The sequence below is a fragment of the Dendropsophus ebraccatus genome, chromosome 9 (genome assembly GCF_027789765.1).
Source record: "Dendropsophus ebraccatus isolate aDenEbr1 chromosome 9, aDenEbr1.pat, whole genome shotgun sequence".
Lineage (NCBI taxonomy): Eukaryota > Metazoa > Chordata > Amphibia > Anura > Hylidae > Dendropsophus > Dendropsophus ebraccatus.
The window spans coordinates 65019121-65042155 of record NC_091462.1 but is presented as its reverse complement, the minus strand read 5'-3'; the positions used below and the strand labels follow the sequence as shown (position 1 = coordinate 65042155).

Sequence of the window (23035 nt, the reverse complement as noted above, 5' to 3'; positions counted from 1 at the left end):
CACAGATAATAAAATGGAATACTTCTTTGGCTATCTATGGTGTAACCACTTGTACATCAATCAGTGATATTATCCTTTGCTTCTCCCTTTACAACCCCAAGGAGAAGTCCTTCTGAGTCTCAGCCAGAGTTCACATGCTAAAAGGCAAGGGCGCCAAACACAGACCCAGACATAAGCTCTCCCTCAATAGCTGCTGCTCACTCCGAGAAACCTGTAGCTCTCTGCTGCTATCCCTGTCACTGTTGGTCACAGGCTGCTCACTTTGTTGCCGTGTGATAGCTCTGCTCAATTACATGACACTTTGTTGCTCAGTTACATGTCATACCTCCTAACAAAGAGGGACATTGAACTAAATGTGCCACACTGGTAGCCACGCCCCATAGCATACTTAACCCCCCCCCCCCCCAGCCACTCCCCAAAACTTTTTTCCCTACAGCTGTCCACACAATTATAGGGTTGCGCCATATACTGCAGAAGCCAGAACGGGATTCATACCATACCATTACACTGTTCCTGATCAGTATACCAAGACCAATAATACCAGTACATAAGAAACTAATGTTATCAACGCATATTAACCACATAGTGACTAATACCACCATACCGTTACCGTTACCACTGTATACTAAAAGCAATTAGCCGGTAACACTCTATATACAGTATACACTATGGGACCAGTGATAACCGGTAACCCTACATACAATACTAATTGGTTTCAGGATGACCATTGTATGTTGAGACCAAAGGGTAGTGGTCAAATTAGTGAAACTGGTAAGCCTGCTTGAACAGGTGTGTTTTGAGGGCACGTTTAAAGCTTTGGGTATTGGAGGTGAGTCTGACAGTCTTGGATAATGCATTCCATAGAACTGGTGCAGCTCGGGTGAAGTCCTGGAGACGGGAGTGAGAGGTGCAGATTAAGGGGGATGTTAGTCTTAAGTCCTTAGAGGAGCGTAAGGCACGGGTAGGACAGTAGACAGAGATGAGGGAGGAGATATAGGGAGGTGCCCCACTGTGGAGAGTTTTGTGGGTAAGCAGAAGGAGTTTGTATTGTATCCTGTGTTTAATAGGAAGCCAATGTAGTGACTGGCACAGGATGGAAGCATCGGTGTAGCGGTTAGACAGAGGGATGAGCCTGGCCGCTGCATTGAAAATAGACTGGAGAGGGGAGAGTTTAGAGGAAGGACGGCAGATTGGTAAGGAATTGCATTAGTCTAGACGGGAATGACTCAGAGCGACAAAAAGAGTTTTAGCAGATTCGACAGTAAGAAAGAGACGGATTTTAGAGATGTTTTTTTTTTTTATGCAGGTGACAGGAATGTGAAGGGGATTTAATATGGGGAGTAAAGTCCTGGGGTTATGGTTGCACCACATACAGAGATGGAGATGACAGGTGGAGGCCGGTTAGCAGAGGGAGGGAATACAAGCAGCTCAGTCTTAGCAATATTAAGTTTTAGGAATAGGGAGGACATAACGTTAGAAACGGCAGACAGACAGTTACTGGTGTTCTGTAGAAGAGCAGGGGTGATATCACGGGAGGAGGTATGCAGCTGGGTATCATCAGCATAGAGATGGTACTGAAAACCAAACCTGCTGATGATGTGTCTGATGGGTAAAGTGAGAAAAGGAGAGGGGCCCAGGACTGATCCCTGGGGAACCCCAACTGTAAGGGGAAGAAAAGATGAGGTGGAACCCTCAAATGATACATTAAAGGAGCTGTCAGAGAGATAGGAGTCCTTTAGGCCAATAGAACGAAGCATTTAGATGAGGAGCTGATGGTCTTCCGTGTCAAAAGCTGCAGATAGATCCAAGAAAATGAGCAGAGAATAGTCACCTTTAGATTTGGTGGTGAGGAGATGATTGGAGACTTTAGTAAGGGCAATTTCTGTAGAATGGAGAGGAGTTTTCAGAGAGGTAGCGGGTTAGGTGGGAATAGACCAGACGTTCCAAGAGTTTAGAGATAAAGGGAGATGAGAGACAGGTTGATAGTTGCCTGTACAGGAGGTGTCTAGGGAGGGAGTTTTTTTTTAGTAATGGAATGATGACGGAGTGTTTGAAAGTCAATTTGAAGATGCCAGAGGAAAGGGAGAGGTTGAAGATTTTAGTTACATAAGTAGTGAGAGCAGGAGAGAGAGACTGGACAAGGTGCGAGGGAATAGGGTCACTAGAGCATGTGGTAGGACAAGAGGAGTCAGGAGACTTCCTTCTGTTACTGGTTCAAAGGCTGAGAGGGATGAGGAGGTAGTAGAGTATTGTTGTACCGTGTTAGCCATAGAAATCTGTAGAATAGAGAAGTAATCAGGCGATACCTTTTGGAGGCTAACTGAGTATATTTGAGTGTAAGCGTCTAGCTCCCTTCGTCAGACAAGATGTTATACAGAACTGAAAAAAATCACAAGACTTATATACACACTAAACAGAGCTCATCAAAGGATTTTAGGAAACTTTGGAATTAACAAAATGTAATATACACAAGGTCTGCTATTTACAACAGGTCCATAAACTAAAGCTCATGAGGCATGAAAAGAGGATGGTAAGCTCTTGTCGCTATCTGATTGTTGTTAGATTAATGGCCTAATAGTAATTAATGGTCTTCATAGTCAGAACAGGTCACACATAGGCCGACATGAAGCTGGCATGGATATTGAGACCATGTTGCAAAGTTTTAAATTTGAGCATTAATTTATATTCCCATTCCCTTCTTTCTCTTTGTGTCTTAAAGTGTCCCATTAAGGCTGTAACCCGCAGGTCTTCTACTGTGTGTCCCTCTCCAGAGAAATGTGCAGCCACAGGGAGATCTGTCCGGCCGTTGTTAATCGTAAATCGGTGTGAGTTCATACGTTGACTCAGTCTCTGCCCTGTTTCCCCCACATAGAGGCCTGTAATGGGGCATCGCACACACATGATCAGATACACCACATTGGAAGATCTGCAAGAAAATGTTCCCTTGATTGTGTGTACCTCCTGTGACTGTGGGACTGGTACACTGTCAGAGATATGGATATGTGTGCAGGTTTTGCACCGGTTTTGTAGGCAGGGTGAAGTGCCATTATCCGTTGGGGTCTTTAGAGCACTGCGGACAATAATTTGTCGCAGGTTTAGTGGTTGCCGAAATAAAAGCAGTGGGGGGACTGGGAATATTTCTTTTAGTCTGCTGTCCTTGTGTAGCACGGATTGGAGTTCCCTAGAAATCTTTCGTAGGATCTCCAGCTGTGGATTGTAGGTGACAACTAGGGGCACTTGTGTTTCATCTTGGGGATCCTTGTATGTGAGGAGAGTGTCCCTGTTGATGGCTGCTGCTTGGCTGATCTGTTTGTCCGTCATGTTTGGTTTGTAGCCCAATTGGAGGAATTCAGTCCTAAGATTAAGGAGGTGCTGGTCCAGGTCTGCTTTTTCTGAGCAGATACGGTTGTATTGAATAGCCTGGCTGTATATAATGGATTGTTTTGTATGTTTGGGATGGAAGCTGTCGCTTCTCAGGTAAGCAGTTCAGTCTGTCGGTTTGCAGTATATTGATGTTAGTATCTGGTGGTCTTTAATGCATATAGTTGTGTCCAAAAAAATGATTTCACTACGGGAATGGCTTAGTTTGAGGTTTATGGTGGGGTGAAAGTCGTTGAAGTCTTCATGAAATTTAAGCAGGGCCTCCTCACCTGCAGTCCAGATAATCAGGATATCGTCAATGTATCGAAGGTAAGTCATAGGTTTGATGGTGCATGTGGATAGGTATGCTCCTTCCAGTTCTGCCATAAAAAGATTTGCATACTGGGGTGCACATCTTGAGCCCATTGATGTCCCCATTCGGTGGAGCTATAGGTCATCTCCAAAGGCAAAATGGTTATGGGTTAGCAGGAATTGAATGAGTTGTGTTATTGGTTTTATTGGGAGGTCTTGTTTCTCCAGGTGTTTTCGACATGCTGCAATTCCATCCTTGTGGGGGATGTTAGTGTACAAGGATTCCACATCCATGGTGGCCAATATGGTGTCGTCAGGTAGTGGGCCTAAGGCTTTTAGTTTGTTTAAGAGGTCAGTAGTGTCCTGGATGTAGCTGGGAGTGTCTCCAATGTGGTGTATCTGATCATGTGTGTGCGATGCCCCACTACAGGCCTCTATGTGGGGGAAACAGTGCAGAGACTGAGTCAACGTATGAACTCACACCGATTTACTATTAACAACGGCCGGACAGATCTCCCTGTGGCTGCACATTTCTCTGGAGAGGGACACACAGTAGAAGACCTGCGGGTTACAGCCTTAATGGGACATTTTAAGTCACAAAGAGAAAGAAGGGAATGGGAATATAAACTAATGCTCAAATTTAAAACTTTGCAACATGGTCTCAATATCCATGCCAGCTTCATGTCGGCCTATGTGTGACCTGTTCTGGCTATGAAGACCATTAATTACTATTAGGCCATTAATCTGACAACAATCAGATAGCGACAAGAGCTTACCATCCTCTTTTCATGCCTCATGAGCTTTTGTTTATGGACCTGTTGTAAATAAAAGACCCTGTGTATATTACATTTTGTTAATTCCAAAGTTTCCTAAAATCCTTTGATGAGCTCTGTTTAGTGTGTATATAAGTCTTGTGATTTTTTTCAGTTCTGTATAACATCTTGTCTGACGAAGGGAGCTAGACTCTCGAAAGCTTACACTCAAATATACTCAGTTAGCCTCCGAAAGGTATCGCCTGATTACTTCTCTATTCTAGGGATGAGGAGGAACAGTGAGTGGGAATAGGATCAACATTACTAGAGGACTGGGAGATGACCCCCCTGCCGAGTAGTATCTATTTTGTCCTTGAAATAGTAGGCTAGTTCTTCGGCATAGAGGTTAGTGATAGGTGTTCAAACTTTGGGTTTAAGGAGAGAATTGAGGGTATCAAAGAGGTGTTTTGGGTTATAAGAAAGAGAAGAGATCAGAGTGGTAAAGTAGGATTGTTTAGCAGAGTGAAGAGTAGAGTAATAGCTTCTTAGCATGAACTTATAATGTAGAAGGTTGGCTGTTGTCTTGGATTTCCTCCACAGGCGTTCAGCACACCTAGAACACTGTCTAAGAAAACAAGTTCTGGATGTGTGCCAGGGTTGTGGAAGTCTGTGTCAGGCTGTTTGGGGTATAGGGGGTGCAAGTTTGTCCAGGGTGGTTTTGAGGGTGTCATGGTATTGGTTGGCAGCCAGCTTAGGACAGGAGTGGGAAGAGATGGGGGGTAGTGATGACTGTACCATGTCTAAAAATTGTTGGGTGTCTAGAGCACGTAGGTTCCTATATGAAAGGGAGGTCTGGGTGTCAAGAGGAGGATGAGAATTTGTTATCATAAAGGAGAGGAAGTTGTGGTCTGAGAGCTCAGTGGTAAAGTGGGAAACTGGGCCAAGTCTGGAGAAGACCAGGTACAGGGTATTCCCACCCTTGTGGGTTGGAGAGTTAGAATGCGGAGAGAGGCGAAGAAAGGACATTACAGAAAGAAAATGAGCGGCTGATGGGGAGATTGGGTTGTTAATGGGGATGTTAAAATCACCCATGATTTTAGTCGGGTCTCAAGTTACGATGATCCAGAAAGGACTATTGTATGTTGAAAGATTGTATCCTGAGGCCATTGTAAGTTGAGGGATCACTGTATACAGTATACACTAGGAGATCAGTAATAACCGATAACACTATACTGTATACAGTATACACTGTGAGACCAGTGATAACGGTACACATGCTACTGTATATACAGTATACATTCTGCACTATGGAGAAGGTATATACAGGGATGCGGGAGGTGACTTATACAGTGCTGGGAGGAGATAAGGGGGGGATTCTGCACTGTGGAGATGGGATATACAGAGAAGGGGGGGATATATATATACAGTGATACAAGGAGGAGGGAAGGGGGGATTCTGCACCGTGGAGAAGGTATATACAGGGAAGGGGGATATATACAGTGCTGGGAGGAGGGAAGGGGATCTCTGCATGGGAAAGGGGGACCTGTTATATGCTGGGGAGAGGGGATATACACTACCGTTCAAACAATTTTGTGTTTTCCATGAAAAGTCACACTTATTCACCACCATACGTTGTGAAATGAATAGAAAATAGAGTCAAGACATTGACAAGGTTAGAAATAATGATTTGTATTTGAAATAACATTGTTTTTACATCAAACTTTGCATTCGTCAAAGAATCCTCCTTTTGCAGCAATTACAGCATTGCACACCTTTGGCATTCTAGCTATTAATCTGTTGAGGTACGCTGGAGAAATTGCACCCCACGCTTCTAGTAGCAGCTCCCACAAGTTGGATTGGTTGGATGGGCACTTCTGGCGTACCATACGGTCAAGCTGCTCCCACAACAGCTCAATGGGGTTCAGATCTGGTGACTGCGCTGGCCACTCCATTACTGATAGAATACCAGCTGCCTGCTTCTGCTGTCAATAGTTCTTGCACAATTTGGAGGTGTGTTTAGGGTCATTGTCCTGTTGTAGGATGAAATTGGCTCCAATCAAGCGCTGTCCACTGGGTATGGCATGGCGTTGCAAAATTGAGTGATAGCCTTCCTTATTCAGAATCCCTTTTACCCTGTACAAATCTCCCACCTTACCAGCACCAAAGCAACCCCAGACCATCACATTACCTCCACCATGCTTAACAGATGGTGTCAGGCATTCTTCCAGCATCTTTTCATTTGTTCTGTGTCTCACAAACGTTCAAAACACCTTAATGGTGCGTTCACACCTACAGGATCTGCAGTTGATTTTCTGCAGCAGATTTCATTTAAATAACTGAACACAGCATCAAATCTGCTGCAGATCCTGTAGGTGTGAACGCACCCTAAACGTGGATTCATCCGTCCACAACCCTTTTTTCAGTCTTCCTGGATGTCCAATGTCTGTGTTCTTTTGCCCATCTTAATCTTTTTCTTTTATTGGCCAGTCCCAGATATGGCTTTATCTTTGCCACTCTGCCCTGAAGCCCAAAATCCTGCAGCCGCCTCTTCACTGTAGATGTTGACACTGGTGTTTTGCGGGTACTATTTAATGAATATGCCAGTTGAAGACCTGTGAGGCGTCTGTTTCTCAAACTAGAGACTCTAATGTGCTTATCATCTTGCTTAGTTGTGCAACGCGGCCTCCCACTTCTTTTTCTACTCTGGTTAGAGCCTATTTGTGCTGTCCTCTGAAGGGAGTAGTACACACCGTTGTAGGAAATCTTCAATTTCTTAGCAATTTCTCGCATGGAATAGCCTTCATTTCTAAGAACAAGAATAGACTGTCGAGTTTCAGATGAAAGTTCTCTTTTTCTGGCCATTTTGAGCGTTTAATTGACCCCACAAATGTGATGCTCCAGAAACACAATCTGCTCAAAGGAAGGTCGGTTTTGTAGCTTTTGTAACGAGCTAGACTGTTTTCAAATGTGTGAACATGATTACAAAAGGGTTTTCTAATCATTAATTAGCCTTCTGAGCCAATGAGCAAACACATTGTACCATTAGAACACTGGAGTGATAGTTGCTGGAAATGGGCCTCTATACACCTATGTAGATATTGCACCAAAAACCAGACATTTGCAGCTAGAATAGTCATTTACCACATTAGCAATTTATAGAGTGTATTTGTTTAAAGTTAGGACTAGTTATCTTCATTGAAAAGTACAGTGCTTTTCCTTCAAAAATAAGGACATTTCAATGTGACCCCAAACTTTTGAACGGTAGTGTACAGTGTGTGCGTATATATGTGGAGAGAGTGGATATAGAGGGCTGGGGGCTCTCTATGATCGCATGTCTCTTTAAGCATGCCGAGAAGCTGCGGCTGCGCAGCTTCTCAGGATGCACAGATCGCTTTGATGTTCCGCCCGCATAGTGAGCTGGCTAAACATTAAAGCGAGCAGAATGCAGGAGCAGGACCTGTCAGCGTCCTGCTCCTGCATTCCCTCCCATAGGCTGCCGGAACTTCATACCAGCAGCCTATGGGACGCCGGGACATGACCTCTCCGGCAGGCGTGATGATGTGACGTCATCACGCCTGCCGGAGGTCCCGTCCCTGCGGCTTGCAAGATGGAGCCAGAAGAAGAGGAGAGCTGCCGCCTGCAGCCACGCAGCATGGATTAGGTGAGTAGGATGTTTGTTTTTTTAGGGGCACCTCTGGGGGCATTATTAGTTCATAGGGGGCACCTCAGGGGGGCATTATTAGTTCATAGGGGGCACCTCGGGGGGCTTTATTAGTTCATGGGGGCACCTCTGGGGGCATTATTAGTTCATGGGGGCAGTATTGGCTCATGGGGGCACCTCTGGGGGAATTATTAGTTCATGGGGGCACCTCTGGGGGCATTATTAGCTCATGGGGGCTCCTCTGGGGCATTATTAGTTCATGGGGGGCACCTCTGGGGGCACCTCTCTGGGCAGTATTAGCTCCTGGGGGCACCTCTCTGGGCAGTATTAGCTCATGGGGGCACCCCTGGGGGAATTATTAGTTCATGGGGGAACCTCTGGGAGCATTATTAGTTCATGGGGGCACCTCTGGGGGCATTATTAGTTCATGGGGGAAACTTTGAGGGCATTATTAGTTCATGGGGGCACCTCTGGGGGCATTATTAGCTCATGGGGGCACAGCAGGGGATCCTACACACGAGGGCATCCCACATTCCTACTCTCTTTACTGCACATAACACCAAACAGCGCAGTTACTTAGGGAGCCTACAGGAGGGAGAAAGGAAAGGAAGTTGCTAGAAATACGCGGAGCCTAAATTGTTTGTCTCGCAGGTTCTGAAAAGATGAAACGTATTTGGAAGGAATCATCATGGAGGACTGGACTGGATGGAGAGGAAAAGGGAAAGTGACGCCTCAGATCAAAGAAGAGTCACTGTATGACGCTTTTCTTATTTTGTAGAAAATTATTTAGTAGGGGTGCCCCGAGCTAATTTTTTTCAAGGGATGCCCTGAAGTGGAAAAGGTTGGGAAGCACTGCACTAATCTGTCCCGCTGGCACATGCTGTCATCTGATTGGGCCTCTTACCTAATCGGATGACAGCAAGTACCAGCGCCCCCTCCTCCAGACATCTGCGTTGGCGGCCCAAGATGTGTCCTATGTGTCAATGCCTTCACGGCATTGAGCTCCAGCTTGTGCTGCAATCCACCCCTCCTCAGCGTTTAGGCCCCTCCCCCAGGTCAGATGACATCACTGTACAGCCGGCAAGTAACATCAGAGAGTACAGCAATGTTGTGATCCAGTGGGGGGGGGGGGGAAGCCTCAATCTTGCAGGAACCGCTTGCACCACTGAGGAGAGGAGAAGTGGACTGCAGGTGACATCTACATTATCTGTACTCAGAGATATCACTGTGTTATCTGTGGTGTTACATAGGACTGCAGGGGACATCTACTACATTATCTGTACTCAGAGATATCACTGTATTATCTGTAGTGTTACAAAGGACTGCAGGTGACTATTACATTATCTGTACTCAGAGGGATATCACTGTGTTATCTGTGGTGTTACATAGGACTGCAGGTGACATCAGGTGACTTATCCAGGTTGCAGAAGTTCAAACTTCATCGTGCCCTGCTGACAGTTTATTATGGGAGTTGTAGTTTTGCAGCATGTGGCTCTTCAGGTTGCAGCACTACAACCCCCATTGTTTCCAACTGGCAGTTCATGATGAGAGTTGTAGTTTTTCAGCTGGAGAGTCAAAGATTGGAATACAATGATTAGACAATGACACAGTACAGTCCATTATTTATAGGGGGCAGTAGTGCAGTACATGAGGTGGAGGGAGTGACTTAGAGCATTAGAACATGGTGGCACATTAGAGTAATTGGATATAACGTTAGATATGACTTTGCCTGATCGGGTGAGATGGGGGGGGCCCCAAGCTAAAATTTTGCACCAGGGCCCATCAGCCTGTAGCTACGCCCCTGGGTACAGGGTTAATTAACCCCTTACTTGCTGGTCCTCAGACAGTAAGCTCAGCCCATCTAGTGGGGGTTGAGCTAAAGAGTGATGTCTACACATTTGCTGCTTACTGCATCTATGTGTGTGGACAGGTACTTCCTGTGTCACGTCTCTCTTTTTTTTAACAGGGAATAGAGGAGGACACCGCATGGACCGCAGTTTTGGCAAGAAGGGAGACACCTAGTGGACATGTGTTTAGTGTTGATTTTAAAATAAAAATTAAATAGAGTATGTTGCAAATGTAAGAGCTAAAATGCTAATTTTTTAACTGTGTAAATAGCCATCAGAAAAGGCATAATTTGTTTAATCTCCCTATCACCTGCCTGTCTGCAGCTCAGTTCCTGTTATGGACCTGACAAATAGGGCCAGTTCACATGGAGCAAAAGCAGCGTAATTCAATGCTTTGAGCGGAGAGACGCTTTTGCTGGCTCATAGCCTTTAACCCCTTAACGACATCGGGCGTAAACTTCCGCCCTCGCGCCCTGGTACTTGGCGCATCAGGGCGTAAATTTACGCCCGATGTTTCCCCGATCGCTGCGTGTTCGCACACAGTGATCGGGGAAGATGGCCTGCTATAAATCATAGCAGGCCATCTTAGCTTCTCGGCACGGGGGGTGGTTAACACCCCCCGTGCTTACGATCGCCGCTATAGGCTGATCAATTCAGATCAGCCAATAGCGGCGATCGGAAAATGGCGGTCGGTGCTGTCCGAGGACGGCACAGACCGCCATTACTGTAAAAAGTAATGGTGGTCACCGTGCCACCGGCCCGATTGCCCGATCAGGGTCCCACAAAATAAAAAATATCTGCCCTGGACCCCTCAGCTAGGTAGCTGAGGGGTCCAGAGCAGGTATTTGTACATTACTCACCTGTCCCGGGGTCCTGATCGGCGTCTTCCGGGTTCGCGGCGTCCTCCGTCTTTCCGGCGCGTCTTCGGATCTTTCCGGCGGTCCCCGTCGTCTTCTTTCGGCTATTTTCGGCTCCAGCCTCGTCATTTTCCGGATTTTGCGCTCTGCTGCCCTCTAGCGGCTGATATGTGTAATACACTTATCAGCAGATACAGGGATGTTCAGAATGTAGAAAAAGTTTTTTTTTTTTTCCAAATTTATTTATTTTTTCTATTTTCCGCACCCTATCGCCGCTGAGTGTTGATCAGCAACGCACGAAAGTGCGCTGCTAATCAGCAACTCCTCCTTTTTGGCGTAGGGTGTTTTTTCTATATTCTACTGCCACGGTCTGCTGATAAGTGCCGCACATAAGTGCGGCATTTATCAGCAACTCCTTTGTTGGCGTAGGTTTTTTTTTTTTATACTTACTGTAAAAAAAACACGTAAAAAACACTACATTACACCACACTACATTGAATAAAGTTTGACACTACACCACTACATATCCCATATACCAATCCCCATATAAAGATGGCCCCCAGGGTGTTTTCGGCGTCAGAGGGATACGTTATTATTGCCTCCGACACCGAAACAGCCAGTGAGGATTAATGGGGGGATCCTTCTTTCCTCCATTCATCCTCATCATCCTGTGACGTGTCTGGGGGTAGCGTAGCGTACGCTGCCCCCCAGACACGTCTTTTCCGCCAGTACCGTCCCAATAAGAGATCACGGTATGGTGTGAAATTCTCCAAACTCTGTGAGCGTACCTCAGGGTACACTTACAGATTTAGGGTACGTGCACACTGCGGAATGGCTAAGGATAACCCTTCGTGCATTCCGCAGCTGGCACCCGCCGGCGGACTGATGCGGGCGCATGTCTCTACCCGTGTCATAGACTCCATTCTATGCACGGGCGGATTCCATCGTCCATCCAAAGAATGAATACGTTGGACGGAGAGCGGAATCCGCCCGTGCATAGAATGGAGTCTATGACACGGACGGAGACGTGCGCCTGCATCAGTCCGCCGGTGGGTGCCAGCTGTGGAATGCACGAAGGGTTATCTGTCGCGATTCCGCAGTGTGCACGTACCCTTAGAGTGTATGTAGGAAGGGACACCCGAATCCAGCCCCCAGATGCCCCCTCCCCCCCCCCCCATCCTCGGAACAAGTGGAAAGATCGTCCGGGAACTGATCTTCCCACTGCTGGATAAAGGTTACCACCTGTACGGGGATAACCTTTATACCAGCACCCCCTCTTCCGGTCCCTCGCTGCCCGAGCTACTGTAGCTTGCGGCACGATCCGAAAATATCAGAAGCAGTAATAGAGCCTTAATATTTAGCAGCCATGGAGCGGACCCAGCGCTTATGGATATGAGGGACCCCGTATCGCACCAGGACAACATTTTCCAGGTGACGTCCCCCACACTGGAAAACAGGAGACCCCAGAAGAAGTGCAGAGTGTGGCGTAAAAGGGGGATCAGGAAAGACACCATTTTCCCGTGTGACACCTGTCCTGATCACCCCGGCCTCTGCATACTGGATCGCTTCAGGGCGCACCACACGTCATTGGGGTTCTACATTATCTAAATTCTGTCCCTTATTCCTATTTCAGGGGTCACGTTGGTCCAGGGATTATTCTGATCGCCATTATGGAGTCGGGAAGGAATTTTTCCCCTGTGATGAGGCTACTGTCGTTTGCCTCACAAGGGTTTTTTGCCTTCCTCTGGATCAACACAGGTTGAATTTGATGGACACCTGTCATTTCCAACCTTATAAACTAATAATTGCCCTAATACCCCCAAAATAAATTAGAATTGTCCCTTTTTCCCCAGCTAAGTAGGTATGGCCGCCATTCCCATTAGAGGATGCCATGATGCAATTACAAAGCCTCTGTGCGGCCAGGACAGTAGAAACCCCCCACAAGTGACCCTATTCTGGAAACTACACCCGATAAGGAATCTAACAAGGGGGGCAGCGGGGATATGGCCCCCTGGTGACGGCCACATTTGGGACGTGAAAATGAAAAAAAATGGTATTTTTTATTTTCTCGGCACATGTTCTACGTAAGTGACTGTCACCAGTGGGGTCCATATCCTCACTGCACCCCTTGTTAGATTCCTTATGGGGTGTAGTTTCCAGAATGGGGTCACTTGTCGGGGGTTTCTACTGACCTGGCAGCACAGGAGCTTTGTAATTGCGACATGGCCTCCATCCTCCATTCCAGCCTCTAAATGGCGCTCTGTCCCTTTGGTGGCTTGCCCTGTGCCCATATGGCACATTATGCCCACATGTGGGGTATTTTCGTACTCAAGGGAAACTACCCTACACGTTTTGTGTTCATTTTCTTTTTTAACCCCTAGTGGAAATGGAAAAAATCAAGGCTAGACCAACATTTAGTGTAATTTTTGTAAAATTTTTACTCTAAATCATTAATCTTGTCATGATTTTTTCATTTTCACAAGGGGCTAAAAGATAAAAAAAAACAATAAATGTGTAGAGCAATTTCCCCTGAGTACGGAAATACCCCACATGTGGACATAAAGCACCATGCGGGTGCAGGGTAAGCCTCCGAAGGGAAGGAGCGCCATTTCGTTTTTGAAGGCTGGATTTGGATGGAATGGATTTCGAGGGGCCATGTTGCATTCAAAAGGCCTCTGTGTTGCCAAGACAGTTGAAACCCCCCACTAGTGACCCCATTATGGAAACTACACCCCTCAAGGAATGTAACAAGGGGTGTAGTGAGCATATGGACCCCACTGGTGACGGGCACAAATGTGGAACAATGTGGCGTGAAAATGAAATATTACATTTTTTACACTATAATGTTGGTTTAGCCTTGAATTTATAATTTCCCAAGGGGTTACAAGAGAAAAAAACACACAAAATGTGTAGAGCAATTTCCCCCGAGTCCGTAAATACCCCATATGTGGACATAAAGCGCCATGTGGGCGCAGGGCAAGCCTCCGAAGGGAAGGAGCGCCATTTGGATTTTGGAGGTTGGATTTGGCTAGAATGGATGATGAACGCCATGTCGCATTTACAGAGCCCTCGTGCTGCCAAAACACTGGAAACCCCCCACAAGTGACCCCATTCTGGAAACTGCACCCCTCAAGGAATCTAACAAGGGGTGCAGTGAGGATATGGACCCCTTGATGACTGGCACATTTGTGCCATGAAAGTGAAAAAATGAAATTTTTTACTTTTACATCACATTGTTCCACATTTGTGCCCGTCACCAGTGGGGTCCATATGCTCACTGTGCCCCTTGTTAGATTCCTCGAGAGGTGTAGTTTCCAGAATGGGGTCACTTGTGGGGGGTTTCCAGTGTCTTGGCAGCACGAGGGCTCTGTAAATGCGACATGGCCCTTGAAATCCTTTCCAGTGAAATTCAGCTTCCAAAAGCCAATTGGCGCTCCTTCCCTTTGGAGGCTCGTCCTGCGCCCCCTTGGCACTTTATCGCCACATGTGGGGTATTTCCGTACTCGGGAGAAACTGCTCTACACATTTTGTGTCTCTTTTTTTTTCTCTTATCCCTTTAAGAAAATGAAAAATTGAAGGCTAGAACAACGTTTTAGTGTAAAATAAATTTTTCTTTTTTCACGCCATATTGTTCGGAAAATCTGTGAAGCACCTGTGGGGTCCAAATGCTCACCGCACCCCTTGTTACATTCCTTGAGGGGTGTAGTTTTCTAAATGGTGTCCCTTTAGGGGTGTTTTTTAGGTTTTGGGACCCCAGAGCCTCTGCCAACCTGAAGTGGTACAGTCAGAAATGACCAAATATAACGGAGGCGTTGAAATTCACTAGGCGCTCCTTTGTATCTGAGGCTTGTGGTTGCGTCAAATAGCGCAATAGGGCCACATATGGGGTATTTCTATAAACTGCAGAAACGGGGCAATAATTATTGGGGTGCATTTCTCTGGTAATAGGTTTATAATTATGAAAAATATTGGATTACAATAAAATCTCTGCACAGAAAATTAAAATTTTCAAATTTCTTACACACTTAGCTTTTATTTCTGTGACTCCCCTAAAGGGTTAAAACACTTTCTGGATATGCTTTTGCAGAGTGTGGGGGGTGCAGTTTCTGAAATGGGGTGCTTTGTGGGGCTTTCTAACATACAGGCCCCTCAAATACACTTTAAACCTGAACAGGTCCCTAAAAATATCTGATTTTGAAATTTTACTCAAAATTTGGAAATTTGCTGCTAATGTTTTAAGCTTCCTATTGTCTAAAAAAAATGAAAGATCATTTAATAAATGCCACCACCATAAAGTAGACATGTTGCTTATGCTATTTAATATATAATTTATGTGGTATAACCACTTTCTGTATACGCAAAAAAGTTTCAAAGTTGGAAAAATGCAGTTTTTCACATTTTTTCACATTATTTGGGGTTTTTTCATAAAGATTCGTTATGAGTATCGACTCCAATTTACCAGAAATGTAAAGTACAATATGTCACGAGAAAACAGTCTCAGAATCAGCCGGATAGGTAAAAGCATCCCGAAGTTATTAATGAATAAAGTGACACTGGTCATATTCATAAAATTTGTCTCTGTCATTAAGGCCATTTCAGGCTCTGTCCTTAAGGGGTTAATTTATGGTCATCTGTGATTTTGATTTTTTTTTTTTCCTTTTTTTTTTTTTTTTTGCTTGTGTGGATTGGATGGGTTGATACAAACATCTGGTGATAATTTCATGTCAATAGCACCTTTAGAAATATTTACTTATTTCACCCATTGCATACTGTTCCCATGGTCCTTTTGTCTTTTATATACTACTACGAGCCCTCTGTTATATATACTGCCCCTATGAGCACCTTTTACTACTACGGGTCCTCTGTTATATATACTGCTCCCATGGGTACCACTCTCCTATATCCTGCTCCCATGGTCCCTTGTCTCCTGTGGCAGTCACTAGGCTTTGTGCAGCCCAGACAGCTATAGGATTGTTGGGTCATTACAGCACTTGACGATTGGTGCAAAAGTTGCAGTGTTTTTTGCACACATTTTCCACATTTTGGGCAACAGGCATCAAAATGCATGCTTTTTACCATCTAGCTGTTTGGTACAGATGTCAGACCCCAGTGAAGTAACCAAGTCCAACACTGCAATAGACCCATATTAAAATTGGCCAAACCTGCTGCCGCCAAAAATGTATGATGAATTTTCAAGACCCAACCCTTTTGTTCTTGGATAGATTATTTAGTGCCAGAGCTGCATGGCTGGGACTTGATTCTCTCCCTCAGATAAACATGTTCATTAAAAAAAAAAAAAGTTTATGCGTATGGGGCAGTCAGGAGACCAAGAGTCATGCAGCCTTTGTCAGTTTCTGTCTCTGATAGAGGTGGCAGCAGGGAGCACTGTATCAGACTAAAAAGAAAACATTTCCTGCAGGACATACAGCAGCTGATAAGTACTGGAAGTACATTACAAATCTCTATAACTTTCTGAAACCCCTTTAGGGTAGCTTCACACGTACCGGATTCTCAGCGAGTTCGCAGCGAAATCCACTGTGGATCCTGCACTGTGAAGCTACCCTTAATGTGTATTCAAGCCTGTTCTGAAACCATCTAGATTTTTTGCCTCTTATTACTGTTTATAGTTATTATTTTCTGGAGAATGGTTGTTGTCTTTTGAATTAGGCTGAACTAGATGGATGTATTTTTCATCTACAAACTGTTAATATGTTATGGTTCTTCTGTAAATATATGAATGAATTAATCGTGTTAACATTCCTTCCTTTTGACAATTTGGTGTTCCCCTCCTGACACTGTTGACTTTGACCAAAGAAATGGCACAATACACAGTTCTGAATAATTGGTGTCCAGTTTAAGGGTGTGTTCACACTTACAGGATGTGCAGCCGTTTAATGGCGCAGATTTAAAGCTGCAGATTTGCTTTCAATCTGCAACTTCAAACCTGCGCCATCAAATCTGCTGCGATCCTTTACATTTTTTTTTATCTGAGAGATGTGGAGAGACTCTTTCCACTAAATTAGGATCCTATATAAGTATTCATCATATATAAGTATTAATAATTGCTTTTCAGGGTGCAGTTTAGAATTTGATGAATCATTGGATGTTGCAGCTAAACCATACAAGGTTGAGCCTTTTGTTGGTATTTGTCAGTTTCTTCTAAGGTATGTTATTCACCTTTTTATTTTCGCAATTTGGTGTGTTTAATGTTGTTTTGAGAGGTACATACCAATGCAAATCTCTCACTACTGTAGTCCTAAAGAATATACAGTGGTGCCTTGGATTACAAGCATAATTCGTTCTGGGATCGTGCTTGTAATCCAAATCCACTCTTAAACCAAACCACATTTCCCATAAGAAATCATAGAAATGCAGATAATTGGTCCCACACCCCAAAAATAATGATTTATTATTCTGAATAACATGTAAAACAGATGAAACAAACAATGAGAAACACTAGAATATGTGATGATATAAAGTACTGTACAGTAATGGAGAGGATGGGAAACACAAGGGCTGATAGAAACTGCAGGGAGTATGAAGGAATGAGCAAGGCGGATGGGGACACATACATGCAGCGCTCTCTGTCTGGGGAGAGAGGGGTTACAGCTATGGAGAGATTACCTCCACAGCCCTGTCCCCTGATGCAAGCCCCAGCCTGAAGTGGATCTGCTATGATTTGGAAGGTGAGGGAGACTTCCTGGGTCAGAGTACAGGGCTGTAGATCCCGCTATCATGCCCCTCCTATATTTAAGCTCCCACCCAGTACAGGGAGCTCTTAAACCAAAGTAATGCTCTTAAACCAAGTCACAATTTTGAAATATTGTGAGCTCTTAAACCAAAACACTCTTAAACCAAGTTACTCTTAAACCAAGGTACCACTGTATTTCAAACACTGAAAACAATATATTTTACAGCCAAAACCAACATATACTGTAGGTCCATAAATTATTTTCTAGTTGTCTATCACATTGTTGGAAAAACTTGGGTTTTCCAATAATAATAATAATACAAATAATATAGTAGATATACAGGGACCAGAGTTGGAAGAAAAAAAAAGAGAGCGAGAAAAAAAACCTTTACAGTTCAGTGTCCTCTGACAGATGTTCGTTGATGGAGTTAAATTAAATGTGTATATTACAACTGCAGCCAGTGACTGGCTTCTTCCTGCATGTATGCCATATGCCGCTAAGGTCATGGAGTGGCTGCAGCAACATATGTACAATCTACATGCAGCAGGCCAGGTATAAGGCAGAAAGAGTGAAAGAGGATAGCAGAGATGGTAGAGAGGATGGCTTTAGTAGTGGTTGTGGCTGTTAATAGCTGATCCTCCCTCCTGTTGTATATGCTTCAGCTTTTGCATGAAGGGATGAGGAGGAGCTGTGGGGGTTTAGAGTGACATTGTTACATGTAGGTTGGCTAGGCCTTGTAGTGCGCCACTGCTTTTTCTCTCCCTGACTTGTCACAGTCACTAGTGGTCCAGAAGGCTTCTGCAGGAGGCCACAGACTGCTCTGACACTTACCGTTAATCTCTTGGAGGTCCATTGTAGAGGTTTTAGGTGATCTGTCCCCCACCCCCACCAGGGCCAACCCCTTTCTGGAACACAAATGGGGGGGGGGAGGTGCCAACCTAGGCCCAGCCATCTAAACTGTTTTCTGGGGCACTGCATGTGCAACATCATCTTGGCACTTCTAGTGGAGACTCTGAAGCAGAGATGGAGCTGAAGTATTGCCCAGTACTGGAGTAAGGCTCTTTTTTTTTTTCTTTTTCTTTTCTTTTTTTAAATAAGGATTTTAGGCTTTTTTGGTTGCTTTCAATATGAATATTGAGATACAGATCAGGTGAATTGTGTACACATTGCTACAACACCTCATACTTTATCTGTGCAAAATTAAACGGGCAAGCTCTACATATGTTACGATTTATGGCTGGTCACGTTTTTAGGTATCCACTACAGTTTCTCTTTAACATAATTAAGAAAGTGAAATGAGTATATGAGTGTATAACAAGGCATTTTGGATTTACGTTCATTTACTCACATTAAAACTGTCTTCTTTTAAATTTATATAATGTCTAATAATGCTTGTTTGTTTTTTGTGTAACCACAATAATTGATTTCTTTTGATTCAGTTATGACTGGTTTAGAGATACCTGGGATAGCTTATTGATTCCACATCTTGATTCATCAGAGTTATATTCCATGAACCTACTGTTCCCATTGGGATCGTTATTCCTTTTCTTGTTTGGTACTGGAATAGCATATTGGACTGGCATGTTGTTTAAGTCAACAGTTGCAATGCTGTCATCAACATGGAGCCGTTTTAAAAGGTTTGATGAAGCCTTGTTTTGTAATTATCCCTCCAATGTTATATGTTCCCCTTACCGATTTTTACTGTATGATGCTTACATGTGATAAACATTAGGGAAGATTTGGAAGAGTCCATAATGTATACATGTTCAACTTAGATGCTAACATAAAACCTAACTTAAAGGGGTACTCTGGGCAGGAGGGCTTTTTTCACTATGGCTGGGGAGGGGGTGGATGAAAGGATGAAAACAACAACTTCAATTTACCTCCCCAGTTCCAGCGTTGGGTCCCCAGCTGCTTCCTGGTCTATGACGGGGCTTGAGACATGACGTTTCAAGCCGTCTCAGCCATTCAGCGGCAGAGGCAGGATCCCACTTCAGCTGCTGAATGGCTGAGTTGGCTTGAAACGTCACTTCTCAAGCCGCGTCATAGACCAGGAAGAGAACAGAGCAGCGAGATGCATGAGCCAGCGCTGAAACTGGGAAGGAAAGTGGACGTTGTTGCTTTCATTCACCGCCCTCCTTGGCCATGGCGAAAAAACCCTTCCGTCCAGAGTACCCCTTTAAACAAAAAAGAGCATTGTCATATACAGATGTTGTGTGCTGGCCAATAGACTTGGCACAGAAAGCAGTGGAGCAGTTGTACTGTTTCATAATGACATGTCATTAGAAAATAACGGCCGTTATTTGTCCTCAAAATGATGGCTGTCCAAAAAGACGGCCGTCAAACAGCCGAGAAAAGACTGTCTGAGCATAGCCTTAATCAGCAAACCATTCTTAATTGCCATAGACTATAATGGATCCACAAAAATAACAGGTTAACCATGGCTTTTTTCCTGTAAAGAATAGTGCAGAATATGATGTTATTTGAGTTTTAGAGAGATGAATAATCATTAGAGAACAAACCTCAATGCTAGCTATAACCAACTGCATATTTCTTTCTGCAAGTTTCTGTCATATGTGCCAGCTCCACAAAAATGTCTGGGAGACTTGTGGGGGGGAGGGGGGGGGGAGGAGGTATCCTAAATTCCCATTAGAGCCAGTCAACCAGCCAGTACTTGTCCCATTTTAAATCACTGACATGTGCTCCTGACTGAGCAGCAGGGGAACGGTGAGCAACTGAATGTAGGGTCTAATCCAGTGTTTATATATGGTGAAGGGGAAGTCTAGAGCAGGGTCTAGATGCAGAAAGGTTCTAGTATAGAGTCTTTTACAGGGGGGGGGGGGGGGGCTTGTCTAAGTTCTGTGTACAGAAGGGTTTTGTACTGGGATCTTTATGCAGGGTAGGTATTTACACAGGAGGGGTTCTGATCTGATTAAAATAAAGGTTGGCCTAGAATTTCTAACTCTGTTTTTGGGGTCTGATGTGTTAATTGTATTTGTTTAGGGAGTACAGTAAGGGCCCTATTCCACCGGACGATTATCGTTCGCATAATCATTAACGACCTCAAACGACCGCTATTGCGAAAGACCTTAAAACGTTCACTCATTTCGATAAAACGATAATCGTTACTTATGATTGTATTTGTGATAGTTTTTTCTACGCTATTTCTTCGCTATTGCATTCGTATCTACTGCGAACGACATCTTATTCAATGCGAACGAGCAACGATAAAAATAGGTCCAGGTCTTATAAAGCGATTAATGATTTCTCGTTCGGTCATTAATCGTTAACTGCATTTCAACCGAATGATTATCGTTTAGATTTGAACGATTTAACGATAATCTGAACGATAATCGTCCGGTGGAATAGGGCCCTAAGAGTAGTAATGGGGACATCATCCCCCTGAAGTCACCATTAAATCTGGAAAGTTTAGTTTCTGAAGTTAAAACTCAAACATATATGAACACTATGGGCTGAATAATGTTTTAGATAAATATTTCTCTGATATTGTTTTTTTCTTAATTTATCAGCAGAACCACAGACTTTCCTAAAGAATCTAAGGCCAACACAACCAAACTGCTTGCTGAAGCCATGGTCTTTTCCATTGTTGCTTGGGGAACCTGCGGTGCATTTGCCATTTTACTTTTGTTTCTTCGTTATTTGCTTAAGGTAAAATACTAACTCTCATATCATTACTTACTTTAAAAATATACAAATGCCAATTTAGGGGCACTTTTGTATGCCCCGGGACCGCTGCTATTAGAGGGCACGGTCTGATCGCCGTGCCCGCTAATTAGCTAATCGGAGGCAGCTGTCAAAGTTGACAGCTGCCTCCGATTACCGGAGGCAACGTTTCCCTGGTGTCTAGTGGGGGAGATCGCTCCTCCGGGACCTTGTCCCGGAGGAGCGATCTCCGTTACTGATGCCGGCCGGGGACGCGTCCAAGATGGCACCGTCCTCGGCTCGGCACTCGTTCGTTTTCGGCTGCAGCAGCCGAAAGCAAACGAGTGCCGATCTCATGGATCTCTGCAGCATATCTATGCTGCAGAGATCTCAATGAGAGATCACAGTGTATATACTAGAAGTCCCCCAGGGGGGCTTCTAGTATATGTGTAAAAAAAATAAATAAAGTGTTGTTAGTAGTAAAAAGCCCCCTCCCCTAATAAAAGTCTGAATCACCCCCCTTTTCCCAGGTTTTAAATAAAAGTAAACAAATAAATAAATAAACATGTTTGGTATCGCCGCGTGCGTAATCGCCCGAACTATTAATTAATCACATTCCTGATCTCGTACGGTAAACGGCGTCAGCGCAAAAAAATCCCAAAGTGCAAAATTGCGCATTTTTGGTCGCATCAAATCCAGAAAAAATGTAATAAAAAGCGATCAAAAAGACGTATATGGGCAATCAAGGTACCGATAGAAAGATCACATCATGGCGCAAAAAATTACACCTCGCACAGCCCCATAGACCAAAGGATAAAAGCGCTATAAGCCTGGGAATGGAGCGATTTTAAGGAACGTATATTGGTTAACAACGGTTTGAATTTTTTACAGGCCATCAGATACAATATAAGTTATACATGTTATATATCGTTTTAATCGTAACAACTTGAGGAACATGCATAACAAGTCAGTTTTACCCCAGGGCGAATGGCGTAAAAACACATTTCCCCCAAATAAAAGAAATGCGTTTTTTTTTTCAATTTCACCACACTTTGAATTTTTTCTGGTTTCGCAGTGTACTTTATGCAAAAATTCAGCCTGTAATTGCAAAGTACAATTAGTGACGCAAAAAATAAGGGGTCATGTGGGTTTCTAGGTGGAAAAATGCAAGTGCTATGACCTTTTAAACACAAGGAGGAAAAAACGAAAACGTAAAAACGAAAATGGGCCATGTCCTTAAAGGGTTAAGTTGCTGATGTCTCCTCTTCTGAGAATGAAGGTAAATTTCTTAACTTCCTTTTCGGCACTGTTTCCGCGCAGTTCGTAGTTAAATCTGTAGGCTGGTAAGGCGGTTCACTGGGGATGGGGCTACCGCCCCCAGTGCACTGATGTTGCTCGGCTGCTCCCTGCTTTACTGATACTCACTCATTAGAAGGGGCTGGGCCAGCCAAGGAAGGATTGGTGCGTTGGGGGGTAGCTCCACCCGTAGTGCATCAAACCTCCTTACTAGCCTACTGATTTGAAGTCCGGCAAAAATTTTTATTAAAGTAGTGTATTCCCCCCCAATTATACAAATTGCCACTATACACCTATTACGGGAAATGAACATAAAGTGCTTTTTTTCCCAGCACTAACTACTGCATCATGGCTTCACTATCTTGTGGCTGCTGGAGAGGATGATGGCAGGGGAATGTTCGGTGTCCTGTCCCTCAGTGTCGGCTCTGTCCTCTCCTGGTCTCTCTGCTGCCGCTGCAGCCTCTCTCCCCACCACAGGGGGCTCCACCACCACTCTCCCCAATCCCCACATGGCCCTGAGGGACCTGATGTCCCCTGGCCGGTGCCACTGCTGTCTCTCACTCCCCCGCCAGGACTCTTCTCATCCCCCCTGCAG

General features: G+C 44.5%; 1 protein-coding gene across 2 annotated transcripts in view; it reads left to right on the top strand.

Moving 5' to 3' along the window:
• PGAP1 (post-GPI attachment to proteins inositol deacylase 1) overlaps window positions 1-23035 on the top strand; it is a 321065-nt gene that overhangs the window by 276209 nt on the left and 21821 nt on the right. For both annotated transcript variants that reach the window (XM_069983559.1, XM_069983560.1), the window contains 3 exons: window positions 16863-16953; window positions 18921-19118; window positions 21012-21150. In XM_069983559.1, coding sequence (XP_069839660.1) covers window positions 16863-16953; window positions 18921-19118; window positions 21012-21150 — 428 coding nt within the window. The remainder of the gene's footprint in view (window positions 1-16862; window positions 16954-18920; window positions 19119-21011; window positions 21151-23035) is intronic.